A 25,169-nucleotide genomic window follows, 5' to 3' on the forward strand; every position below is an offset into this window, starting at 1 on the left:
ATTTTATTTTGTAGATCTGTTTAGGTTTTAGGTCTGGGAAATACAGTTCTAGGGTGTGTGTGCTGCTCAAAGCAGGTGAATATAAAATGATTGAATTCAGGCATTACAAGGACACAAGAGATGCCTTTAATCTTTTATTGTACATTATAAAATGTTTATTGCTCTGTCTGTATCAGAGGTGGTGACCTCTCCTTCTTGGTGATGGAAGAATATGTTCAGGCAAAGGATCCTGGAGCCACCTTTGGGGCTGGCCTGGCTGGAAGCAGCACATCCTCAGGAGAATTCCCCAGTGCCTTTTTCCCAAACCAGCTCTTTGGGAAAAGCTGGTGATGGAGGAAGAGGAGAGATGGCAGCTCCTCAGTGCCGGGCTGTTCCTGTGCAGGAACTCCCACGCCAGGCTCCTCCAAACCTTCCTCAGGCCAACCTCCTGTTGGCATTTGATGGAGCACGTTGGATCCTTCCTCATCCCCTAAGTGCATGTGGAGTGGTCTTGTGGAGGAGTTAAACAAACACAGACAGCCCATGGCACACTACAAAGAGTAAACCTTGTTCATGTCATGGTCCTGCACCTCCCAGAGCACCAGCAACCCCCAGGGATCCTGTCAGCTTGCAAACATCAGCATTTCCCAAGAGAGAGGAGAAGCCCAGCCCCTTCCCCTCCATCCTCACCCCTTTTTGGGAAGGGCTGTCTCCAGCAGCCTCCTGCCACGCCAACATCAGAACAGCACAGGCAGGACGTGTAAGGAGAACCAGCCCTTCCCACGCACAAACTTTACTAAAAGAAGCATTTTAAGAACTTAAGCCCTCAGAAAGAAGCCCCTCAGGCCAGAGCCTTCCACAATAAACAGCTCCTGCCCCTGGAGACCTTGCATAGCAACCGGTATCATCAGGTATTTGTCTTTTTCTGGTTTTTCTTTTTTTTTTTTTTGCTGACTGGCTACATTTTTATGGACCTTTCATCCCATTGGTGGTGGACTGAGGCCCAGCTGAAAATACCACGAAGAAAATGGTTGAAATTATCCTGGAAGCTAAAGAACAGCTTCTGGTGTCCCCTCATGTTGGGCTGTGCCTCAGTGGTCCCCGACTTTTCTGAGGTGAAGAGCACCAGTGTGAGAGAGGAGACACAGCAGCAGTGGAGAACGTGCTGCAGCCTGGCTGGAGAGCAGCCAGGGGAGTTCTCCTGGTGGAAATGGAAACTGGGGGATGCCTTTTTTGTTGGAAAGACCCACCTGCAAGACGTGTTACACGACACACATGGATGAACAAAGCGAGGCCCGAGCACGCTGCAGCCAAGATTTGGCTTCGCGGTGGCGTTTGCCATGAGCTCCCCTCCGTTCCTGCTCAGAGGGATGTGCCTGGTGCCTGGGAGTGCTGCCAGGGATGGAGTGACAGTGAGACAGAGACAGACACAACAGAACCTCGTGCATTCCCAACAGCCAGGAGAGCTGTCCCAGAAGGGGGAGTGTGAGCTTGGGAGGGCTGCTCCAGCCGGGTGATTCACGGATCACTCCAGCACCGCTGCTGCTTCTCCATCTCCTTTGTCTGGGTGTCAGGGTTGGTTTTGTTCGCAGGATTTCCCTTCCTGGCCAGATGTTTTGCAGAAACACGATGAGGAGGTGGATGCCAGCGAGTGACAATCACGAGGTCTTGTTTTGCAAATCGCTCCGACAATGTTTCACCTCCCGGTCCTCAGGCTCCGAGGCAGAGCGAGGCATGGAGTCCATCTCTCGGCTCTCAGGCTGTCATGCTTCAATGATGTTCACTGAGGGCTTGTTTTTTGGAAACTAGGAGAGGAAACAAAAGAAAAACTGATGTATAGAAGGGAAAAAATCACATCAAGAGCTCAGTGCAGCCTGCAGGTTGTGTTTTGTGAAAATTCTCCTTCCCACACCTTCGTGGTGATGAAAAAAGGGTCAGGGTTGAGCTTTTAGGCTTGTGGGATTCATCACTGCTTCTGAACCGTCATAATTCACTGAACTATTTCAAATACTAAATAAATATGGTGAGAACGTGGACAGCAACACGAGGAAGTTACATTAATTGAAATAAGTTGGGATATATTAAAGGCTTGACCTATTTACACTTCGACATGGTGTGTGTTACCATCTTTGCTCCTGCTGATTAACTCTGCAGTTAATTACAGGAGCGGTGTCCTCTTTGCCACGTGCTGCTGTGGGAGGACCCGAAGAACTCTTTTTTTTTTTCCTCCAGAGCTGCTCAGATCATCCAGAAACGTGGCTTGAAATCTGATTTGTGGCGGCCACGCGGGATGCTGGAGGTGGCAGCGCAGCGCTGCTGTCCCCAGCGCAGAGCCGGGGGTGTGGAGGGTGTTCCCTTCCCGCACCCCTCCTGGGGGAGGATTTTGAACAGAGCTTTTTTGGGCCGATTTGGCACAAATGGAGCACTCACCTTGCTCCGCAGGAGGCCCCCGCCCTGGTGCTCGGGTGTGCTGTTCTCCGAGGCGCTCTTGGCTTTCTCCTTGCTGTTGTTGGGCTCGTTATCTTTGATGATGTCGTACTGTCTGCAGAACAGGGCGATCACCCCTGCCGGGAGAGAGCATCACCATCACACCAGGAGCTCAGTAGCCTGCAGAGATCACAGATCCCTCTGGCCAGCCTCGGCAGCATTCCCAGTTCCTCCCAGACCACGGCCAGGCTGCCCTCTGGCTCTTCCCTTCCCTTCATTCCATGCTAAACTAGTTAGACAGGACGACAGAAGATTAATTAGATTCCAGCCTCTCTGTTATGAAGTGTTTTAAGCCCTGCATTTGGACCTGGACCAACACCAACCCCACGGTTCAGTGAGCACTGGAGCTCCTGGAATTTCTGCCTGGTGAAAATGTGTCCTCTGCTCCCTGTCCTCTGTTCCCTGTCCTCGGCTCCTTGTCCTCTACTGCTTGTCCTCTGTTCCCCGACCTCTTCTCACTGTCCGCTGCTTCCTGTCCTCTCCTCCCTGTCCTTTCCTCCTTGTCCTCTGTTTGCTGTCCTCTGTTCCCTGTCCTCTGTTCCCTGTCCTCTTCTCACTGTCCGCTGCTCCCTGTCCTCTGTTCCCTCTGCTCTGGAGCCGGAGCTGGCAGAGGGCAGGTTCTGAACCTGCCAGCACGTGCCAATGGGCACCAGCACAAGCCCGAGTGGAAATTTCCTCCCGCACAGCCCCAGGCACGCGGAGAGGGAAGCAGGGGCAGCCGTGGCACGGAACATGACTGCAGATGTCTGTCTGAGAAGCTTTTAGGTGATGTTTCCACCAAATAACATCTCTGCCTGCAGATTCCAGACACGTAGGTGAAGTGGATCCAGGCAGATGCTGCTTTTCCCTCCTTGAAAAACCTTCCTTAATAGCCAAATATATTTAAATCTTCCAGCATCACGTCACGAACTGCTCTACAAAACAAGCGTGGCACTGCCCCCAGGCTTTACTGACAAACACAGTGGCCCAAATTCTTTCTTTGGGAATGTGGGGAAATGGCTGATTCCAGGAGAAAAGTCGGTAACATCTGCCACAGCCACTCCTTGTGTGATTTCCCTGGGTAAAACTGACACACAAAGAAGGAAAATGCCATGAAAAATTCCAGAAGCACAAGAGCTGGGCTTGGCTCAGTCCAGAGCCCTGGCAGGGACTGGGTGCGTTTGGATTTTCCCAAAGATTGTCGTACAGGACAGGTGGAAAGCTGGAAGGAGGTTTTTGTGTATGGAGACGTTTTAAAGAACCCGTTTGATGTAGAGAGATTCTTCCCACACCCCTTTTGCTTTTTAAATGTAAGTAATTTGTCTGGAAGGGAAATTGTGGGATTAGCAAATTCTTTGTTCCCCGCTGATCCGAGTCTGAGATTATTCTGCAGCAGGAGATGAATCAGTTGTTCAGTCACCCCATGTAATTATTCATGATTATTTTCCCTGGCAGGGCATTGAAACTGGGATGTGCACAACTAAAACATGGCATAAGTGCTGAAAAAATAATGGCCTAGAGGTTCTGGAAATCTTCTAAGTACGTTTCGATTTTCATGTGATTGTTTGCTTTAGGAATAATTGCTGTCCAGTCTCTGGAGATGCAAATAAGAGGGGAAAAAATTATTATACATGGATCTGATTCAGTATCACCTGGATTCCTGCATCCCTTTCTGTGATGGGGAAATTTCTGTTGAAAATTTAAATATAAATATAAATATAAATATAAATATAAATATAAATATAAATATAAATATAAATATAAATATAAATATAAATATAAATATAAATATGTGGAGAGCAAGACTCTTAAAACTGTTTTGCCTGAGGATTGGAGTAATTTAATATCCAGAAAAATTACTGCAACCTGTAATATCTGAAGGACTCAAGGCATATCCTGTTGGATATTTGGATCCCTGGAAACATTCCAGGACAGGGCTTGGAGCAACCTGCTCTGGTGGAAGGTTGGGGGGAACAAAATGATCTTTATGTCCCTTCCAACCCCAACCACTGCATGATTCTGTGGCTGAGGGCATCAAAATCAGGGCAGTCTGGAAAAAAATGAGATTACAGGATTAGCCGCAGGGAATTTCTTCCATCAAATCCATTTTCTGCTTCCTGGTGCACCAAATTTGAGCTGCAAAACCCAACTTGAGGTGCCCTTACAGCTGAGAACTCTTTTTTTGTGGGAGGAAAGGTTTCTTCCATGGTTCCTCGTGCAGCCAGGCATTGCTGAGGACATCCTGTGGTATTATTTGGGCAGAGGGTTGGGACTGGCATTGCTGAGGACATCCTGTGGATGTGATTTTGGGCAGAGGGTTGGGACTGGCATTGCCGAGGACATCCTGTGGATGTGACTTTGGGCAGAGGGTTGGGACTGACCTGCCCACATGAACAACACCACGACAATGATGAGAATTTCCCCCGCTCGCAGCTGTTGGTTTTTCTTCGCCATCTCCTTCATTGTCACCTCATCTGCACAGGGGCAAAGAGACACCGTGAGACACCAAGGCCAGCTCAGAGCCTGCCTGAGGAGTGCTCCTGAGCCCAGCCAGGAGTCCTGACACTCCTCGGATCAGGATTTGGGAAGGAATTCCTCCCTGTGAGGATGGAGAGGGGTGGAATGGATTTCCCAGAGAAGCTGTGGCTGCTCCATCCCTGGAAGTGTCCAAGGCCAGCTTGGAAGGGGCCTGGAGCAGATAGTGGGAGTGTCCCTGCCCATGGCAGGGGGTGGCACTGGCTGAGATTTATGTCCCTTCCAACCCAAGCCAGGCTGGGATTCCAGGATTCCTCCTGTGACACCCTGAGGGGACGGGGCCAGGGAGGAGCAGTGGGACAGGGCAGTGGTATCTGTCCCCATGGCTGCTCTCTCTGTGTCCCTGTCCCTGCTAGTGCCATCTGCACCTGTCACAAAGCCTGCCATGCTCCAGCAGCTCTGGCTCAGGAGCGTGGAGAGCCTGGCAGGATATTTTCCAGCAGAGCCCTGGGATTCAGAAAGGAGCAGAACCTTTTTGCAGGGCATAATTCGCCTCCTTGGCTTCAAAGCATTAAGGAGATTACAGTTCAGGCCCCCAGGAAAGGAGCAGTGCTCCTCTTAGTGCTTGCAGATAAACAGCAATTCAGGATTTACAGCCTCCAAATCAGTTTAATAAAGAGAGTCAAGGACTCACATCCTCAGAACCACAGCCAAAGCCCTGGAACAGGCTGGGCCCTCAGCAGCCAGGGGGGACCTGGGTGTCCCCACGGCCCTGCACTGCCAGGCCCCTTTGGAGCAGGATTCTGGCTGACAGAAATCCCTCAAGAGCCTGGTGTGGCTAAAGGGGAACAAGTGAAGGATTGCCAGTGAGGAAGTGCCTGATTTTCTCCCTGGAGATAATGAAAACCCAGCTGGATGGGATCCTGGACTACCTGCTCTGCTTGACCCTGCCTGGGTGAGGTCCCTTCCAACCTCAGCTCTCTGTGATTTGGCAGAAGTATTGAAAATAAGAAAAGTGGGAGCCTCTGGGTATTTTTTTCCCCGAGACCCACCCAAGCACAGGAGGCGCTGTGGATGCCACAGGTGCCCTGGGAGCACAGTGGTGTGCCCAGTGCCATCCAGGGGGCTGGCCAGGAATTCCCCCTGGCATCCTCCACTAGCAGGGAGCAGGACACAGAGCTGCACACCTCCTCCTCACTTTGTTAAATCTCACCTGAGAGGGGAGAAGGAGCAGCCACCTCCAGCAGCACCTCCCTGGCACTTTGTGCCTCCTCCAGCTTGTCCCCTCAGCACATCCTGAGAGGACTCTCAGCCCCAGGGGTGTTTATCTCCCAGGGTTTATCCTGTTGATCACCCAGGGTTTCTCCCAGCTCCTCTCACCACACAGGATCCTGGTTCCTCTCTGTGGAGCCCTGTGTCCCAGGGGCCACGTAGGAACTCACCCACACTTGCCTTTATTTTTAGAGGCTAGTTTCTCAGCTTCCCTGGGGGTCTTGAAGAGGACTGGCTCACTGGCAGGGCTCTGGCCTTGGATGCTGATGGCCTGGACATGCACAATGTACTCAGTGTCCTCCTCCAGGTCCCAGAGGGCACAGGAGCGGGTGGTGGTGTTCACCTCCTGGATGAAGCGCAGCATCCGCACGTCCTTCTTCTGGAAGCCGAGAGAGGAGAGCACAGAGTGGTGGAGAGGCCTCTCCATGTGCATTTGCTGTCACCTAAGGCCACTGATTCCTGCCCTGCCCGCCACGTGGATGTGGAGAAACCATCAGGATCCTTCCCCCTCTGCAGCCACAAGGCACAAAGAGCTGCTGCACAGGGGGACGGGGGAGCCAAATCCCCTGCAGGACCACGAGGGACAGGACGAGAAGGAATGGGCTTAAACTGCAGCAGGAGGATTTGGGAACCTGGGGGGAGATGGATGTGGCTGAAATTGGGTCATGCTAGGCACGGTACCTGTTGGGAAATTGCAAATCCAATGACAACTTCATCTTCCAGGACGTCCCAAGTGACCACGGCCGAGTTGGCTTTCAGGTGTTTGACCGTGACATTTACTGGAGCCGAGGGGCTGTCTGCAAGGAGGGAGAGCAGAGCCTTTGCAGGGACAGGAGACACAGCAAGGGGCAAGGAAAGGAGTGGGGAAGGACCTTCCTCAGGATCTGTTTGGGATTTGTGACCTGCAAATTGCAGGTGTCAGTTCCCAGGGTGGAGCTAGGAGATGTCAGCTGAGAATAAGAGTTACATTCACCACGGGTTCCAACTGATAGAGAGGAAATTTAAGTTAAATGTAGGGAAGAAATCCTTCCCTGGGAGGGTGGTGGAGGTTGTCCAGAGAAGCTGTGGCTGCCCCTGGATCCCTGGAAGTGTCCAAGGCCAGGCTGGAGCAACCTGAGACAGTGCAAAGCGTCCCTGCCCATGGCAGGGGGGGGGACTGGCTGATCTTCTGTCCCTTCCAAGCCAAACCATTCCACAACTCCATGTGTGAAATACCCAACCCTTGGGGAGAATTCCGTGAACACCACAGCCAAGCCCTGAGCAGCTGACTGGCTGATCTTCTGTCCCTTCCAACCCAAACCATTCCAGACTCCATGTGTGAAATACCCAACCCTTGGGGAGAATTCCGTGAACACCACAGCCAAGCCCTGAGCAGCTCATTGATGCCATCCTCCCCAGCCACATTTTCCCTGTCACAGCCTGACAGTGACAGCTGGGAGGAAATTCCAGCTCTGCCAGGACGTGTGCACTCTGAGTGCTTTGAGGAACATTCCAGAGGTTTGAAACGCAGGGGTGGAATAACTGGGAGAGTTCCTCGTGTTTTTCCCTGGCAGAAAATGTTCCTTTTGGAACACTTGGCTGATGTCAGAGCACATCCAGCGGCACATGCACTTGGAGCTGCCAGGACACGGTGGATATTGTGATGTGCAAAGGGCAGGAGAGCAGGAGCCGGAGGCTCTGTGTTTATTCCCAGTTCCAGAGTGCAGCTGAATTTCCAGCAGGATCCTCCCAGCCTTGCCAAGGAGATCTGGGCTCCTGCACAACCTCCCCAGGAGCCTCTTCCCAAGGGAGCTGCCCAGTCCAAAGCCCTTCCTGGGAAGGTTTGGCACAGCTCTTCCAGCTGGACTCTGTTCCCACTCCTCTGCTGAAATTTCATTCACTATCGTCAGCTTTGCTCTGAACCCAAAGCAGTGAATGCTCTGAGTAGCCCCAGTAGGGTGAGGAAGAGTCGTTTTGTTCCAATTTTTATGAGAAATCAACACTTTTATTTCATTATAACCACCCCTTTGGGGCTGGCACAGCTCACCAGTAGAAGAGGGGTGCACTTGTGCCCATCTCCAGTGACACTTGTTGGATTTATGGTCATTCCCAGATGCCTGGATGGAGCTGAAAATATTCAAGCTGTAGTGTCAGTGTCTGACATCACTGCTGGTGAATGTTCCCCCGGGAGCAGAGGAGCACAGAATCAGAATTCCCCAGCTGAAGGTCACTTGGCACAGCAATCCCTCGTTCCTTTCACAGCCAGCAGGTAGAGCCTTAGGAACAAAATGTCTGGAGGAGCCATTCAAGCCAGACTGATTCTCAGTCAGGAAAAAAGTCACTGAACGGCTGAATTCACACACATTTAGGGCTTTAGGAGGAGCAGCAAGTCTGTGATTCCACAGAGGGAGGTCATTCCTCTCTGGACTAACAATGGAGTGGATGTTGACCCAGAGCATTCTCATTCCCAGGGCCTGGCCCTCATGGAATGAAGCAGAATTGCCCAGGAGGGGATCCCTCACCATCCTCACCCTCCCTGCAGCAGCAGTGCCAATGACAAGCCGAGGAAGGAGGCAGATCATCCTCCCCATGCTGGCATCAAAGTCCCTCCCAAAGCGGCTGTGACACGAGGAAGGGACGTGGGTCTGCAGCTCTTCACCTTCCCCCGTGACTGAGCCAACAAAAGTCGAGTCTAATTTTAGGAAGGGGCGGTCAGCAGACAGGAATGTGCACGGGAAGGTCTGTGAGTCATGCCTGATGAATTTGCTGGAACATACGGAGGACATGACGGAGTTGAGGGATGGGAGACAAAACATTCTCCAGCTGCAGCCAGCACTGCGCCCTTCCCGGCTGCAGCGCTCCTTCCCGCCCTGCTGCTCCTCCCTGGGTATTTTTAGGAGCTAAATTTTAATTTTTTTTTTTTTAAGAGCTACCACTGACTTAGCCAGCTTTAGTTGGAGGAGGGCTTTGAAAAGAGATGAATTAACCCCACAGGAACAGAGAGCAGAGATCACGGAAAAAAAGCCGGGGAAAGGGAACAGCACTCAGTGTTCAGATCCCCTTTGAAATTTGTGACCTTGAGGGAGGCACAGCACAAAAAGTGTCCGAGTTTCCTGATGGCATAAGATGTGGGGGAGTTGGGAGGACCTTGAAGAGCTGCAGGAGAGCAAAAACCTCTCCTGGGAAGTGGTGGGAGAGGGTGGAGAGCTGGGAGGCAGGAGGGAAGCACTCGGCAAAGCTGAAACCCAGAGACTGAAGCTTCCAAAACTGGAATCTGGATGGAGGTGAGGGAGAAATCCCCTGGAGTGGGTGGTCAGGAACATTCTAGAACCTTTTTTTGTAGGAATACCTGAGAGAGGGATGGGGTAGTGAAGTCAGCAGCTCTAAAATCCAGGAATCCAAGACAGATCCCAATGTGCCTTCCCTTGCACTGCTACACCCAAATCTGTGGTGTCAAACCAGCATAAAAACGCTAAAAAGATAATTAAACTGTGTTTGACAGATCTACAAAGCCAGGAAAATGAGTTTTCTGCTCGCAGAGCTGCGGGAATAATTTGGAACCAAAATTTTCATCTGTGAGGTTGCTTTTCACCCCGTTCCCAAGAGATGAAATGATGAGATCATGACTTCCTAAGACCTAAAACACTGTTCCAAGATATTCCACAGGACTTTTGGCTCCCTGGCCCTGTTGCAGCTCTTTGTCAGTGCCAGCCTGGCTGAGGTCAGGTGGAAAAGGTGCAATTCCTGTCATTTCCCAGCTGGCTGCAGGGGGTCAGCAGCTCCAGCAGGGCCTCGACGTGCCAAATCCAAAATTGTTGTTTCCTTCTAGAGTCATGTGCAACTCCTGGAAACTTTGCTTCTGTGTCTGTGGCAGCCAGGAAAGCTGCTGGTGTTCTGGGAATGGGAACAGAGGGTGGGAATGCTGCAGGGAGAGCAGGGAATGGGGTGTGGAGCAAGGTTTTTATTTTTGTGCCTGTTTACTCCGGAGCTGCTGAGGGCAGCACATTCCCTGTCTGCTCCGTAAGGGAATGGTGCAAGATTCCTGGTTTAGCACTTTAACTTCATTCCAGTGCAGGATGCTGGAGCAAATCCCACCCTTCAAACTAGCAGAGGATATTTGCCCAAATTTAGATGGGAAAAAATATTCTCATTTTCATGTCAGCAGAAATCACCCCACCCCTCGTTAAGGGAAACCCTGATGACTTCAGCTGAAATCTGGACTTTTAAACATGAATAGCAGCTTAAAAACAGAGGGTTTCTAAAATCCCATCTGGTTTCCTTCCCACAGAGCCCGACATCTCCCACCCCCCAGGCCCATGTGTCCCAGCCCTCCCCGGTTCCGCCGCACCTGGGGCCCTTTTGGCAGGAGCAGGTCGGAGCCTCCGCTGTGCACCAAGAAATCCTGAGCCCTGGAGATGATCCTTCATCCCCTCCCCGTGCTGAGAACCCCTCCCAGCCTTCCATTAAATGTTTTTCCTCGTTATTGTTGGACTTTAATTGGACAGAGAGGAGCCCCATGTACTTTTTAGAGCAAGTGGCACGAGGAAGAGGAGCCCCCCCTGCTTCCCTGTGAGGTGGATTCCCTGTGGGAGCTGTGGCGTGGATGGGAGGAGTGGGAAAAACAGCAGGGAAAAAGTTTGGTCCATCCCAGTGCTGCTGTCAGCTGGGAATGAGGAGGATGAATATTGGGGTGTCCAAGCCTTGGGGTGTCTGATGGGATCAGGGAGGTACCCAGGCCACAAAGGCATCACTGAAGGAAAGGAGGAACCTGTGGGAATGTCACACCCTTGGGGTCACCTCAGGCCAGCCAAGCCCAGGCCACGGGTCTGGAATTAAAATGCATTTCTGGATTTATCTCTCCAGCCAAGGGATCCCCAAAACCCCCTGAATTCACCTCTCCCGTGGAAGTGCTTGGAGCTGCATCCTTCCTGAGGCTGTGCTGCATTCCCAGCAGTTCCCAGTTCACTCAGCTCCTCTCCCAGGCAGCTCCTTCCCTGCTGGGGAGGGCTGGAGCTGCCTCAGAGCCCCAGGGGCATGGTCTGGTGAGCTGAGCTCTGAAGCAGCTCATTCCCTGCTGCCCAGCTGCCCCTTCCTGCAGGAAGCAGTGAATCCCAGCCTCAGTTCCCAGCATCTCTTGATTTCTGCACCACAACCTTCCCTGGAGATGCAGGAGATGAAAGGACACGACCTGAAAGGAGCATCCCTGAAATCCATGTGATGTTTTCTGTCCTTTCCCTGAGTGTGGATTCACACTGAGCTGCTTTTGCTGCTTCTCTGTGCTCTCCCAGCACGGATCCCACCCGTGGCTGTAATTGCTTGTGGGTTTTATGGGGTGTGTAGGAAGGGCTGGCACATTGCTCAGCATTCCCGAGGGTTTTAATGAAGAGAGCCCCAGGGGAATGTGTGGGATCATTCCTGCCCCCAGCCCCACGGGAAGCAGAGCTGTTTGCTAAAATCCAGAGATTTCAAAGAGCTGAGAGGCCAACTGGTGGTTCTTCAGCTGGGAAAGAGGCAATTATTCCCTGCTGACCCTCAGTTCCCCATAAAAATGGGATATGAATAGGCCACCAGCCCCCTCCTGCCCACCCCTTGGCTCTGTGGCTCATTCCCCAGGGAGCAGCTGGAAATGCTGCCAGGAGCGTGGAGCCTTTGCACGGAGCACAGAGCTGTGGCCAGCCAGCCACTGGGAGTTCCTTGGGGCTGAAGGAAGGAATATTTCTACCCTGGAGGGTCCCAAAGACAGGCAGGGTTCTCTCAGGTCTCCCCAGTGCCACAGTTTGGGTTTAAATGCTGCCAGCTCAGAGCAGAGTCGTTCCCATCATGGCATGTTTTATCCAGGATCTAAATAACCACAGAGAACTGGGTACCACCGGCTTTTCTAGCTCCTCTTACCCCACACCTCTGTAGTACCAGAGGGGTGAGGAAGCCTGGGAGTTTCCTGGGCAGTGCTGGCTGCTGACAGCAGAGCTCTCCCAGGATTCTGCTGCCTGCTCCCGGCCCAGCTCTGCTCCTGTATCCCGCTTTTTACTGCACACATCAAGGTTTGCAGCTTCACTGCTCAATACATCCCTGCCTTTAACTGAATTGTACTCGATCCAGGCCCTAATTCAGCCTCTGAGCACTTCATAAACCAGCAAGAGTTTGTCTAGCAATGAACACCCAAAGGTGAGGATGGATCCAGGACCAGCACGTGGATGGCACTGCCACGGAGTGCGTGGCTAATAACTGCAAGCACATCCCTCTGGGAGGAATCTCCCTTTCCCACCAGCAGATTCCCAGCAGGAGACAGCATTTGGAAGGGGATGGCTCAACCTTGGCTGCCTCTCACAGCACCGTCCCTGCTGAGAGCCTGACACCGGGGTGAGAAACCTCCACATCCCAATTAAATCCCTCCCACGCCGAGCGCGGCAATCAATAAAGCGCCTACGCCGCCCTCCAGCCAGGCAGGGATCTCCCGGCCTCTGGGATGGAGGGAGAGGGCTGCAACGGGCTGCTTTGTTGTTTCCAGATTGCTGAGACACCTTTTGAGCCTGCTGAGCTCGTTGCTCACCCTGATCCACGGGTGATCCAGCTCCCCGGGCTCGGGGGAGCACATCCAGCTCGGACAAGCTGGGATCAGCGCCTGGGGTCAGATTGGTGCCTCTGCTTTGCTCTCCTTCCCCCCACGAGGCTGGGGGCTCTCCGGGGAGGGGGTGAGGCTGGTTTGGAGTGGCTCAGGGGGTGAGGACACGTTTCAGAATGCAGCCAGAGGGGTTTGGCACCTTTTTGGGCAGCTGAGGTGGGGGAGCTCCTCGAACTGGAGCTTGTCCTGGTCCCGAGGGCTAGCCCAGAGCTGTGCTGGCAGGGGAGGTTTTACCTGAGCTGTGTCACCTCTGCTCTCCATCTCACAAAAATAAACCTGCCCTGAGCTGCTCGACAGCTGGCACCTCGCAGTGAGGCTGTTTGCAGGTCACAGGGGGTGTGGGCTCTTTTGGGGTCTTCCATCATCACCCCCTGCTCTTTGGGCCTCAGCAGTGCCCCAGGCCCAGCCCAGCTCCCCTCTCTTCATTAGCTCAGCCTAATGAGGAGGGAAATTAAATGCTATTCCTGACTTGCCAGCCATCCTGAGTGTTTCCTCAGGGACCCTGTGGAGCAGTGGGAGTGGTGGGAGGGCATCACCCACCCAGCTGGGATTTGGGGTTGCCAAAGAGCATTGGTGTGAAGATTATTTCTCAGCCACCTCATCCTCCTGCTCCTCCTTCCCCTCCTCACTCACCTTGGCATCACCTTGGCAAAAAATGGTCCTGCCTGGCCAAAATCCCTGAATTCAGAGCAGGGCCTGTACTCGCTGCCACTCACCAGCCCTCGCCCTGGCATTGCCAGGGGGGAGTTTGCACCAGTCAGCTTTAATCTCTCATGACAGGAATTATTTTAAACCCACTCACACAAGCCCTGGGTCCAAAGAGGACAGACCCTGGAGCCTCCATGCCTGCCTGGGAATGGTTTCCACCCCATGGGCTTTTCCCATGACTCTGGGCCTGTGTGCCTTGGTGGCCTTGTGGCCACATCATCAGCAGGGCTGGTGACACGGAGCTGGTGGCAACACTGCCACTACCTCTGTGTGACCTTGGGAAAATCACTCTGTGCCCTCGTCCCTCTGCTCCTGCTCTGGAAAACAGGGCCAGCACAAACCCTGTGCCTCACCTGGGTGCAGGAGAGCTCGTCAGGACCCTTGGCACAGGAGGGGGAGGCAGTGGGGCGTGCATGGCACCACCCCAAATCACACAGCTCCCAGAACGTGGCACGGCCACCTCCCGGGCCAGGCAGGAGCAGGAGGTGGCCTTGGGCAGGGACACAGCTCCCTGTTTACTCTGGGATGCCAGGCGAGGTGATCCAAGGATAAGGAAGAGCAGGGAAGTGGCCTAGTTTGCAGAAACCCCGAGTGCTGTCACAACTGCAGCCGCCTCCATTGTGCCGTGGTGTTCTCCTCCCTCCCTTTGGGGATGTTTCATTAATCTCCCCGGGGCTGGCAGTTGTGAAACAGCAACTTCAGAATGCGATCCTGGCCAAGGATGGGTGGCAGAGCCGAAGGCATCCGGGGCTTGCTGCAGCCCAAATGTAACTCCAGCAACTTCCAGGGATGGCTGGAGAGAAGGAATTTCCACTCCCCGGAGCTCTGCATCCCTAATAATCACCCCCAGCCTCCTGGAATGCAAGATATCCTGGCAATCAGCGGGCTGCAAATCAAAGCAGCTGCTCCACCAACATCCTGCAGCCAGGGAAGGAGGCAGCCCTCCCCTGGGCTGGGGAGCTCCAGCAGCACTGCCCCTTCACCCCCACACCGGGGGTGCTGGGCCCAGTGAAGGCAGGAGCGGACTCGGCTCCAAAATTAGATCCAGCTCAAGGGAGCACTGCCTTCAGCAGAGATCCCCGCTCCAGGTGAGCTGCTCAGCTCGGGGGCCTGGCTTTTGTGGCCAGGATGTGCAGTGCCCCTGGAGAGGTGGTTCCTCTGGGGACACCGGGGTTCCTCGGGGACCACCGGGGTTCTTCTGGGACCACCGTGCTTCCCCAGGGCTCCCAGCAGAGCCCGGCCGGGCCCTGGGCAGCCGGGAAGGGGCACAGGCAGAGCAGACCCGGCTTTGCCCCTGCACTCCGCCTCAGCCCCGTGACACGGAGCGGGGCCGCCGCTCAGGTGCCCGAATCCTGCCCCTGCCCCTGCCCAGCGCCGGGCTCGGGGCTCCGCTCCCTCTCCCGGTTCCCCCGGCGCTGCCCGAGCCCGGTCCCGGGGGCTGCGTGTCCCAAATCCTCTTCCTCACCCAATTCCCGGCAAAGTCCCGGCGCCCCCAAACTCCGTCCTCGGCGCAGCCCTGCCCGCTCACGCCGCTCCCCCCGGGGTCTCTCCCGGCACCGACCCCCTCCCCACAGCCCCGGCAGCGCTCCCGGGGCCCGGCCGCCCGTACCTGCCTCCACCGGGCGCAGACCGGCGTAGCTGAAGCAGAGCAGGAGCGCGGCGCCGGTGCAGCCGAGGAAGGGCTCCATCCCCCGCGGCCGCTCGGGGCCGGGCCGAGGGCTCGACCGGGAGGCGGCCCCGCCGAGCCCCGGCTCCGCCCGCTGCAGCGCCGGGCAGCCCCGCTCCGGTCCCTCCCCCGGCCCCGGGGGCGGCTCGGGCCCCCCGCCCAGCACGGCACCGCTCGTTGCCTCAGTTTCCCCGTCCCGCCCCTCTGGCCCCCGCCGGGGTCCCGGCACAGCCGTCCCGGGGATGCTCGGGCACCGGGGGTGCCATCCCGGCCGGGAGCAGCCCTGGGGCACGGCAGCGGGGCCGGGGCACCGTCGGGGTGTCACACAGGGGACCCGCCACCGCCGGGGTGTCACACAGCCCCTGCGGGCCAGCTGAATTCCGAGGGAACAGGACCCGAGCGGCCTCTGGAATTAGCCGTGCCTCCAGGTTAATTAAGCAGCACCCTCTGACTGACGCTCGCTGGCGATGGGAGCAGAATCCAAGTCCCCAGCTCGCTGCCGAATGCTGTGACACCGCGAGGGGACCCTGCTGTGACCCCCTGCTCCCCGCCAGCCCTGAGGGGCTGCACATGGAATGGGTGGCTCTGGGCACGGCTGGCACGTTCCAGGGACAGCCCTGACTGTGGCACCTGCCCGTGCTGAGGGTGGGGAGTGCTGGCTGTGTGTCCCTCGCTGTCCGTCTGTCCCAGGTGTCCATCTGCCACCTGCCCGGGTGTGCTGGGGGCTCCCAGGAGCGTCACTGGGGTCCCCACATTGGTGGCACTCCTGGTCCCCACGGTTTGCTTTGTGGCCTGATGGTTTTCCCCTGCTCATCCCTGCAGCTGGGTGGAGAGGGGGGTGAGTCAGGTGCCACCATGCCCATGCCACCCTCCCTCCTGCCATGCACGGGCACAGTGCTGCTTGGGGGGCTCAGTGAGAGACCCCCCAGCTGAGGAGTCCCCAAAGATCCTTCCTGGACAAGTGACAGGCACCAAGGAGAGCCAAAAGCTGCCAAGCCAGGGGACAGCCAGGGGACAGCCCTGTCCTGCCCAAGCCGTGCCACTCCCCTTGTCTGGGTGGTGACAGTTCCCAGCACGGTGTCTGTGCCACGCTCCGGCTGCAGCCCAGGGAAATGCCTCTGGGGCCTCCCTTTCATCTCCTGCCTGGCAGCAGATTAAAATTTCATCACTTCAGTGCTGGGGAAGGTGCAGGGGAGGAGCAGGAGCCCCGGGAGGGACTGGGGGGTTCAGCCCCTCGCTGGAGCTGCCTGCTCTGAGCTTGGGGTCCCCCAAATCCAGCCACACGTGGCTGGGCTGGGAGGGCAGGATTTGGGCACTGCCATGGAGGGATGGGCTGGGAGGGCAGGATTTGGGCACTGCCATGGAGAGATGGGCTGGGAGGGCAGGATTTGGGCACTGCCATGGAGGGATGGGCTGGGGGGGCAGGATTTGGGGAGTGACCTGGAGGGATGGGCTGGGAGGAGCAGGATTTGGGCACTGCCATGCAGGGATGGGCTGGGAGGGCAGGATTTGGGCACTGCCATGCAGGGATGGGCTGGGAGGGCAGGATTTGGGGATGCAGGGGGTGGCTCCAGGCCAGGCTGCTGCTGCCCCTGGGCCTTCCTTCACCAGAACACGAGGCTGGGCAGGAGCCACTGCTGGGCTCAGGCTCCTGCTGGTGCCTCCTGCCTGGCCTGCACACCTGGAGCAGCATCACAAACCCCGAGTTCTGGTACCAGAGATGCCAGAAGAGCTCCAGGAAGGCAAAGCTGAGGTCCCACAGGATGTGCCTCCGTGCCAGCAGCAGCAGCAGCAGCACTGCTGCTTCTCCATCCCACAGAGGGAATTCCAAGTCCCCCAGCAGTGAGATGCAGGGGTTGGCACACAAAACAAGGATTCCCTGCCTGGCTGGGCCCAGCACATGGGACAGGCAGTGTTTTGCCCCAGTGGCTCCTGGCAGGTGTGACACGGCCGGTCCCTGTCATCCTGCTGCCTCCCAGACTCCCACAGGAGGGTTCTGGATGTGTCCTGGTATTTTTCCAGAGACTGAGCACAAACACCGCAATTCCTCGGCTTTTTCCTTTCCCCCTTTCCAAATAAAGGAGGAACATTGCTCTTTTCCAGCCCCATGAGATCTGCCGTGCCCAGGGGGTGCCCTGGGATGTCACCCCCGCACTGAGGTCCCCTCTGGGGGCTCAAATCCCCGGGTTCCATGGGACAGCCCACGCTGAGCTCGTCCTTTCCCTGTCCCCTCTCCTTTCCCACCGCAGGGCAAAGCTTTTTGGGGTGTCCTGGTCCCCCCGGGCTCCCCGCGGAGCCTCCTCCCCCTCCCCAGCCCATCGCTATTCCAGTCACAGCCCGCCCGTCACGCGTCCCCCGTCTGCCAATTAAGGCGCAGCTCTAATTACGCACTCAGGCTCCGCAGACGCTCCTCTTCCCTCTCCCGGCACCAGACGGACACCTGCGAGGTCGCCAGCCGTGCCACCCCCCTGCCCGCCCTGCCACCGGGCTGGGCTCCGGCAGGAGCCGAGCAGCGAGCCCGCAGCCCCGCGACACCAAAAAATTGTCCCTAAATCGGTGTCGGGCCCTTGTGGGGGGCTTTGTGTGCAGCCCGCGAGGGAAACGGGGCTGGATGTGCCCCCAGAGGGGCACCCGGCCCTGGGGATTGGGGTGGCACAGAGGGGGTACAGGAGGTGCAGGAGGTGCAGGGGTTGTGGGGTCGGGAGGATTCTGGGGGTTCAGGGGGTGCAGGAGGTGCAGAAAGTGTGGGATACAGGGGGTTCAGGAGGTACAGAGGGTACCGGGGGGTTCGGGGGCTCAGGAGGTGCAGGGGGTACAGGAGGTGTGGGATTCAGGGGGTTCAGGAGGTGCAGGGGATATAGGGGGCTCAGGAGGTGCGGGATTCAGGGGGTTCAAGGGGTGCAGGAGGTGCAGAAAGTTTGGGATGCAGGGGATTCAGGAGGTACAGGGGCTCAGGAGGTGCGGGGTACAGGGGTAACGGGGTGCAGGGGGTTCAGGGGGCTCAGGAGGTGCGGGGTACAGGGGTAACGGGGTTCGGGAGGTTCCTGGGGTTCGGGAGGTGCGGGGCGTGCGGGGACCCCCCCGCATCCCGGCGCTGCCGAAAGCCGCTGCTGCCATCTGCAGGGGATGGGGGGCACAGCCGGGACCCCCCAACCCCCCCGGGACAGGACCCGCTCCCGGCCCCGCTGGGGACAGCCGGCCTTGGGCAGGGGGCACCGGGGTCCCCCCGCTCGGAGCCCCCGGCTCGGGGCACCCCGGCCCCGCTGTCCCGGCCCCGCTGTCGCGCCGCGTCCCCGAGGGTCCCCGGTCACCCATGAGAAGGGGAGAGAAGCCACGAGAGGGAGCCCGGGGCCCGCGCGTGCCCGCGGCGCTGGCGACAGTGGTGGCACAGGTGGCACAGGTGGCACAGGGGGCACTGGGGGCACAGGTGGCGGCGTTTAACCCCTGCGTTCCTTGAGGAGGGTGGGGGACAGGGAGAATCTGGGTGCGGACCCCAGCCCCAGTGTCACCCTTCCTGCACCACGGGGCCGTGCCCTCCCCGGGATGGCAGTGCCACCTCCGCAGCCCTCGGTCCCAAAGGGACACAACAGGGACAAGCTGCAGCCCCCGGCCAGCCCTGGGCACGGGGACACAGAGCCCGCACCGGGAGCTGGGGCAGAGCCCGGCTGGGGACACGGCTGTGCCCAAAGTGCCCGGTGGCACTGCTGAGGGCACGGGGCCGGGTGCCAGCGCCACCAGCACGGTGTCCCCAGGGCACCCGAGCTTGGCTGGCAGGGCGAGGTGAGCGCGACGGGCTGCAGGGTGGCACCGCGGGCACCGCATGGGGGGACACGGGGACACGGGGGACACGGGGGGACACGGGATGCAGCCACTCCGGTTACGCAACGCCCCCGCATCCCCGCGCTGTGAGCGCAGGTTTAGCCAGCGCGGCTCCTGATCCAGATGCGATGGGGCACCACAAAGGGCTTTGTGTTCCAGGAAGCCCATCAGGGCTTTGAATTATACAAATGGGCTTTTTACCCGAGATCCTCATTATCTGGGAATTTGCTTTTAATCCCCGCTACTCCCGCAGCCCCTGCCCCGCTCACCTTCCCCGTGCCCTCCGCGGGCCAGGGACAGGGACAGGGACGGGGACGGGGACAGGCTCTGGGGACAGGGACAGGCTCTGGGGACAGGGACAGGCTCTGGGGACAGGGACAGGCTCTGGGGACAGGGACACGGACAGGCTCTGGGGACAGGGACAGGCTCTGGGGACAGCGTGGGCCCGCGGGGAGGGGTCTCTGAGGTATTTGGAACACCCAGGTTGTCCCAGGCTGAGCCCCCCTGCTTTGCCCTGTTCCAGTCTGTCCCAGTATCCCAGAAGGTTTTAGGGGTGGTGTCTGGCGTGTGCCGAGCACCAAACGTCCCTGGGCACCCCCTCAGCCATCCTGGGCACCCCTGCACCCCTTCCGTGCCACCCCGGCTGGGTGGGCACCCTCAGGGGTGCACTGGGGTGTGATGGGGGCGCTGAGGCTGATGCCGGACCCCAAATCACCGAGCTTGGGCACCCCGAGTGTCATCGAGCCCCGTCAGCTTGGGGACACGGGCAGGGCCACGCCGAGGCCACCACGCACGGCCCGGGACACGCCGAGGGGTGTGCGGAGCCCTGGGAGCCCCGAGCCCCCGTCCCGGCTGTCCCCTCCCGGGTGTCCCCTCCCGGGTGTCCCCTCCCGGGTGCCCCCTCCCGGGTGCCCCCTCCCGGGTGCCCCCTCCCGGGTGCCCCCTGCCGGGTGTCCCCTGCTGTCGCCGTGTCCCCCGCTGATCCCTGTGTCCCCACTGTCCCCCCGTGTCCCTGCTGTCCCTGCTCTGTTGCCATGTCCCCTGCTATCCTCGCTGTCCCCCGTGTCCCCGCTCTCCCCATGTCCCCTGCCGGACCCCAAATCACCGAGCTTGGGCACCCCGAGTGTCATCGAGCCCCGTCAGCTTGGGGACACGGGCAGGGCCACGCCGAGGCCACCACGCACGGCCCGGGACACGCCGAGGGGTGTGCGGAGCCCTGGGAGCCCCGAGCCCCCGTCCTGGGGCACCGGGACAGCGCGGGGTCCCCTCCCGGGTGTCCCCTCCCGCGGTGTCCCCTCCCGGGTGCCCCCTCCCGGGTGCCCCCTCCCGGGTGCCCCCTCCCGGGTGTCCCCTGCAGCCCCACCCTGCTCTGCCGCAGCCAAGCCTCGGGGGCTTCACGGTTGCCATGGAAACGCAGGAAATTCCCACCGAAATCCCCGCAGGGAGGAGGAGGAGGAGGAAAAGCGGGAGGAAAACCAGGGGGACCCCCGGGCAGGCAGCGGCAGCACCCCCCTGTCCCAGCAGCTCGGGGACGATGCCACAGTGGCGCCTGTGCCCATTTCAGCCCCTCCTGGCACCACCGGGGCAGCGGGACCCCCGCCCTGGCACCCCCCGGGCACCACGAGCTGCTGCCCACCCTGCGAGGGCACTGCAGGGTTCCAGCCACGAACCCACAACAATTTTGGGGTGGGGAGGGTGGGAGCCAGGCAGGATGAGCTGGGGGGGGCTGCCCCCCGTGCCAGGGACCCTGTGTGGCACCGGGGGTTGGTGTCCCTGCCCGTGCCCCCCTCCCGGGCATTATCCTCCTGCAATCCCTGCCGGCTCGGGGATTAGGTGGGTTTAGGGTCGGGCTGGAGTCGGAAATGGGATGCTTTCAAATCAGCCTGCGTCAGTTCTGCCTCTGCCACTCCTGCCCAGGGGGATTAAAATAGATATGAAGATAATCCCGGGGGGGTGGCACCCCCACCCTGCCCCAGCCCTGGCGCTGCTGCCCTGGGGGGCTCAGCTCCAGCCCCCAGGGTCTCTTCCCAAAGGCACAAATCTCCCTTTTCCTCTCCTTTCTGCTCACACCCCAGCCCAGTCCTTCCCGAATCTCTTCCTACAGCAGGAGAGGAGGAATCAGCACTGCAGCCCCTCCCCAGTTCCCAGGTTCCCAGCCCAATCCCATCCCAAAACTGGATCCCAGTGCACAACCCCTGAGCTGGGCCCGGGGAGGATTCCCAGGTTCCTGAGTGGGAATTGCTCATTCCTGGGGTGGGTGAACCCCCCGTGCTCCTCAGGGCCGGGGCTGCTCCTGCTCTCCCCCTCTGGTGCTCCAGAGCACACCCCTGGCTTTTGGGGGCTGTGCCAGGACTGCTCCCTGTCCCCTGCCCTGCTTTGAGACCTGCAGCTGCCAGGTGTCCCTTGGTGGGCGCCCAAAGCCCCTCGGCCTCACTGATCATGGCCTGCTTTGGGCTGGAAGGGTGGGCTGGGGGCACCCTGGGGCAGGTCCCTGCCACCCCCAGCCCTTCCCGGAGCTCCAGTGCCCGCAGATGAGCCTCCCCAGGGGATCCCGGGCTCTGACCCAGCCCGGCCGGCCCCAGGCTGGGCTGGACCCAGAACCGCAGGCACGGCTCTGCCAGGGCTCCCTCCCCTCCTCGGGGCCGCTCCCACCTAAATATCACCTCTGCATTATGCAAATGAGCTCTAAGGGCTCATTACGCAAACAGGAGGGGGCTGGCCCTGGGGGCTCTGCGGGAGCGGCCGGCGGGGATGGAGGCAGCAGCGGCGAGCGGGGGCTGCCAGGCAGCGCTGCCCCGTCCCTGTCCCCTCCTGTAGCGCACAGGGACCCCCCGGGCCCGGCCAGGACCCCCTGTCCCCGCAGAGCTCGTGTCCCCACAGCAATGGGGAAGCAGAACAGCAAACTCCGGCCCGAGATGCTCCAGGACCTGCGGGAAAACACCGAGTTCTCCGAGCTGGAGCTGCAGGGCTGGTACAAGGGCTTCCTGAAGGACTGTCCCTCGGGCATGCTGGACGTGGAGGAGTTCAAGAAGATCTACGCCAACTTCTTCCCCTACGGCGACGCCTCCAAGTTCGCCGAGCACGTTTTCCGCACCTTCGACACCAACGGCGACGGCACCATCGACTTCAGGGAGTTCATCATCGCCCTGAGCGTCACCTCCCGCGGCAGGCTCGAGCAGAAGCTCATGTGGGCCTTCAGCATGTACGACCTGGACGGCAACGGCTACATCAGCCGCGAGGAGATGCTGGAGATCGTGCAGGTACCGGGCAGCGCCGTCCCGGCTCCCGGGGCCGCCGCGGGGCCACCGCGGCTGTCGCCTCCCCGGGGGACGGGGGGTGGGGATTTCGCGCTGTGGGACCCCCGGGACAGGGTTTTGCGGCGGCAGGGATGAAGTTGTTGCTGTTGCAGCTGTGGTTGCAGGGGTCGTTTTATTCTGGAGTGGTTCCGTGCCTGGGGATGTCCCTTTGTCGCCTCATCCCGGGACTCTCCCGTGCTGCCGGGGCGGGCGGGTGTCCCCCAGCACGCCTGGTGGTGCTGGCAAACGGGCAGGAGACGCTCTCCTTGCCCCAGTCCCATCCCGGTGATCCTCATGGCCACTGCAGCGGCATCCCGGTGGCCAAACCCTCCCTGCAGGAGCAGCTCCAGCCCGGGAGCTGCAGGAGCCGCAGCCCGATCCCGTGGGAAGGGAAGGGGATAAAGGCCAGCCCCATTCCCGGGCAGGCAGAGCCCAGAGCTGCGTCCCTGTGGCAGGTGGGCAATGCCAGGAGCCCACCCTCGGCCCCTCTCCTCCCCCAGGCCATCTACAAAATGGTCTCCTCTGTCATGAACATGCCCGAAGACGAATCCACCCCGGAGAAAAGGACGGACAAAATCTTCCGACAGATGGACACTAATAACGACGGTAAATGAGAGGGGCTGCGGGGATTAGGGAGAGGTCTCATGGCTAAATCCCGGGCTCCCAGAAGGAGCTGATTAAATGGCTCGTGCCCGCTGGCCTGGCGCGCTCAGGAGGGGCTCCGGGCGCTGGGCACCCCAGGGTGCTCCTGCCAAGCGGGGAGGGGGGTCCCTGGGCTGCTTGGGTGGTCTCAGGGGCTGGGAGGTGCCTGAGCTGCGTGCCCTTCCCCGCAGGGAAGCTCTCTCTGGAGGAGTTCATCAGAGGGGCCAAGAGCGACCCGTCCATCGTGCGCCTGCTGCAGTGTGACCCCAGCGGGGCCATGCAGTTCTGAGCCCCGCGGACCCCCAGAGCCCCCCTGGACCCCCACCCTGCAGCTGTCACTGTCCCTTGCCCAGCTCCTGCAGTCCCCGCTGTGCCCCCACAGCCCCTCGTGGGATGAGAGCTGGAGCCCGGCTGATATTGGGGTGAGGGGGGCCCGGGGGACAGTCCCCATCCCTGGGGGGCTCCTGCACTGGTGGGAGGGTGAGGCAGGGTCTGCCCTGAGTGAGGACAGACCCCCAGCACCGGGTTTGGAGCAGGGGGGACAGGCTGGTGGCCAAGCCACTGCTCAGGTGTGGGGACACAGCCCAGGGGACAAAGCCCCCGTGGCTGGGGGTCCCCAGCACCCAGCCCCACGTGGAGACACCGCCACAGCAGCCCCTTCCCCGGGGGGGGTCCGTGCTGCTGGGCTTTAATACCTGCAGAATAAAGTTTGTGTCAGTGCAGTCCGTGCTGGGAAAGGGGCAGGAAGCCCTGGGGAAGTTCCTCCCTGCAGGGTCTGGATCCAGGCCGCTTCCATCCCTCGCTGCACCCCAGGGATGGGCTCGTGCTCCAGGGGATGTGCCCACACGTGCTGGGAGGCAGCTGAGTCCTGTCCTGGGGCTGTGCTGGTGCTGGAACGGGGCAGGAACGGCCAGGGCACATCCCCAGGTCATGCATCCCTCAGAGCCGGGCGCTTTCTCCGCTGTCCAGCCTCAGCAAGCCCAGGCACTGCCCGGGGCCGGGGCTCTCCACCGGGGCTGCCTGCAGAGAGAGCTGGAAGCCAGAGAGAAGGATGAGAGGGGTGGAAGCCTCGGATCCTCACTCACCCCTGGGCCCGGCCGGGTGTGCCCCAGCCCTGCAGGGAGGGCTGGGAGCTGGGGCCAGGAACCAGGAATCACCTTCATCCGGAGCACCCCGCGGCAGCAGCGGCCCGGGCGCAGCAGCTCCAGGGTGAGCCGGAGGCAGCGGCTGCTGAAGAAGATGCCCATGGCCTCCAGCAGCAGGGAGATGGCCCAGAGGGACAGCGTGCAGCTCTGGGAGGCAGCGGGAGCATCAGCCCCCTGCAGGCCTCCCCATGCCCATCCCATCCCATCCCCGCCCCACGGGCACTCACGTAGACACGGGTGGGGTCGAAGGGACACTCGGGGGACACCGGGGCGAGGGCGGCGCTGGAGGTGGAGCAGGGGGCCAGCAGCACCCGGCCCTGGTTGCCCAGGGTGAGGCCAATGGCCACGAGCAGCCCCAGCAGGCAGCACAGGCAGCACAGGCTGCTGCAGGCGCTCAGGGCCAGCAGCGCCCATTTCTGCAGGAGGGACAGGAGAGGCAGTGCAGGATGTCCCCTGCGGGTGTCCCCTCCCCAGGAGGGACCCCAGAGAGGGGCTGAGGGGGCTGGGAGGGGGCTGGGGGTGCTTACGAGGGCAGCAGGGCCGAGGCAGCGGGAGAGCAGCAGGGCACAGACTGCACAGGAGATGGTCTGCGGGGAGCACGGGGGGTCAGCGGGGGCAGCCCCTGCCCCGGGGACGCCGGGGCCCTTTCCCTGTCCCTGGGAGCTCATCCAGGACAGCGCTTCAGCTCCCACCAGCCACGAGCCCCGGAGCGTTGGCTCCCCCAGGGAAGGTTTGCTCGGGTGGGGAAGGGGAGGCAGAGCAGCGCCCACCCTGCATCCCATCTCCGTCCCACCCTGCGGCCCTCCCCCACCCCAGCCCCTCCCCACGTCCCCGCCGTGTCCACAGCCCGGCTCCGGGGTACCAGCAGCGCAGCGATGACAGAGGCGCTGTTGGTGACACCGTAGTGCAGGGAGGTGGCGTCGCGGGCGCTGAGCACGAAGCGCAGGACGGTGCCGTGCACCAGAGCCCCGGTGATGAAGTTGAGGTGCCCGACGATGAGGAGGATGAGCCCCGTTTTCATCAGCACCTTCCGGTGGCTGCCGGGATCCGGGTGGCCTGAGACGAGGGGAGAGGACGGTGTGGGGTGGCCAGCGCCTGGC

General features: G+C 59.7%; 4 protein-coding genes across 5 annotated transcripts in view; 2 read left to right on the plus strand and 2 right to left on the minus strand.

Moving 5' to 3' along the window:
* Positions 1 to 15,103, plus strand: part of LOC120513794 — a 28,773-nt gene extending 13,670 nt beyond the window's left edge. The window contains exon 5 of the mRNA XM_039733516.1: positions 10,460 to 15,103. Within this exon, the coding sequence (XP_039589450.1) occupies positions 10,460 to 10,577 (118 nt within the window). The 3' untranslated portion in view covers positions 10,578 to 15,103. The remainder of the gene's footprint in view (positions 1 to 10,459) is intronic.
* FNDC5 (fibronectin type III domain containing 5) lies at positions 122 to 15,218 on the minus strand. Of its 2 annotated transcripts, XM_039733535.1 has the most exons (6): positions 15,111 to 15,218; positions 6,874 to 6,989; positions 6,373 to 6,571; positions 4,827 to 4,919; positions 2,410 to 2,543; positions 122 to 1,784 (listed from the first exon to the last, which is right to left on the minus strand). In XM_039733535.1, the coding sequence occupies exons 1-6, from the start codon at positions 15,187 to 15,189 to the stop codon at positions 1,743 to 1,745; spliced, it is 663 nt and encodes a 220-aa protein (XP_039589469.1). In that variant the 5' UTR covers positions 15,190 to 15,218; the 3' UTR covers positions 122 to 1,742. The 2 variants fall into 2 exon arrangements, with proteins under 2 accessions (XP_039589469.1, XP_039589470.1); XM_039733536.1 differs by lacking the exons at positions 122 to 1,784; positions 2,410 to 2,543 and adding an exon at positions 4,246 to 4,495.
* A 6,495-nt stretch (positions 15,219 to 21,713) lies between these two features.
* Positions 21,714 to 23,764, plus strand: HPCA (hippocalcin). Its single transcript, XM_039733537.1, has 3 exons — positions 21,714 to 22,246; positions 22,783 to 22,888; positions 23,116 to 23,764. Exons 1-3 carry the CDS (start codon positions 21,869 to 21,871, stop codon positions 23,211 to 23,213), a joined length of 582 nt encoding a protein of 193 aa, XP_039589471.1. The 5' UTR covers positions 21,714 to 21,868; the 3' UTR covers positions 23,214 to 23,764.
* A 56-nt stretch (positions 23,765 to 23,820) lies between these two features.
* TMEM54 (transmembrane protein 54) lies at positions 23,821 to 24,764 on the minus strand. Its single transcript, XM_039733534.1, has 3 exons — positions 24,297 to 24,764; positions 24,082 to 24,216; positions 23,821 to 23,956 (listed from the first exon to the last, which is right to left on the minus strand). The coding sequence occupies exons 1-3, from the start codon at positions 24,735 to 24,737 to the stop codon at positions 23,864 to 23,866; spliced, it is 669 nt and encodes a 222-aa protein (XP_039589468.1). The 5' UTR covers positions 24,738 to 24,764; the 3' UTR covers positions 23,821 to 23,863.
* Positions 24,765 to 25,169: the final 405 nt, after the last annotated feature.

Source organism: Passer montanus, unplaced genomic scaffold, assembly GCF_014805655.1.
Source record: "Passer montanus isolate IOZ18808 unplaced genomic scaffold, ASM1480565v1 scaffold89, whole genome shotgun sequence".
In the NCBI taxonomy this organism is placed as follows: Eukaryota; Metazoa; Chordata; class Aves; order Passeriformes; family Passeridae; genus Passer; species Passer montanus.

Excerpts from the sequence above, each read along its gene's own strand:
- FNDC5 (XM_039733535.1), bottom strand. The coding sequence starts at position 15,189 with ATGGAGCCCTTCCTCGGCTGCACCGGCGCCGCGCTCCTGCTCTGCTTC. Across the intron at positions 2,544-4,826 it reads GGTGTTGTTCATGTGGGCAG|GGGTGATCGCCCTGTTCTGC; the intron begins GTCAGTCCCAAC and ends CTCTCCCGGCAG. Across the intron at positions 1,785-2,409 it reads GGGGCCTCCTGCGGAGCAAG|TTTCCAAAAAACAAGCCCTC; the intron begins GTGAGTGCTCCA and ends TTCCTCTCCTAG.
- HPCA (XM_039733537.1), top strand. The coding sequence starts at position 21,869 with ATGGGGAAGCAGAACAGCAAACTCCGGCCCGAGATGCTCCAGGACCTG. Across the intron at positions 22,247-22,782 it reads AGATGCTGGAGATCGTGCAG|GCCATCTACAAAATGGTCTC; the intron begins GTACCGGGCAGC and ends CTCCTCCCCCAG. Across the intron at positions 22,889-23,115 it reads GATGGACACTAATAACGACG|GGAAGCTCTCTCTGGAGGAG; the intron begins GTAAATGAGAGG and ends CCTTCCCCGCAG.
- TMEM54 (XM_039733534.1), bottom strand. The coding sequence starts at position 24,737 with ATGAGCTCCCAGGGACAGGGAAAGGGCCCCGGCGTCCCCGGGGCAGGG. Across the intron at positions 24,217-24,296 it reads TCGACCCCACCCGTGTCTAC|AGCTGCACGCTGTCCCTCTG; the intron begins GTGAGTGCCCGT and ends GCTGCCTCCCAG. Across the intron at positions 23,957-24,081 it reads GCGGGGTGCTCCGGATGAAG|CTCTCTCTGCAGGCAGCCCC; the intron begins GTGATTCCTGGT and ends TCTGGCTTCCAG.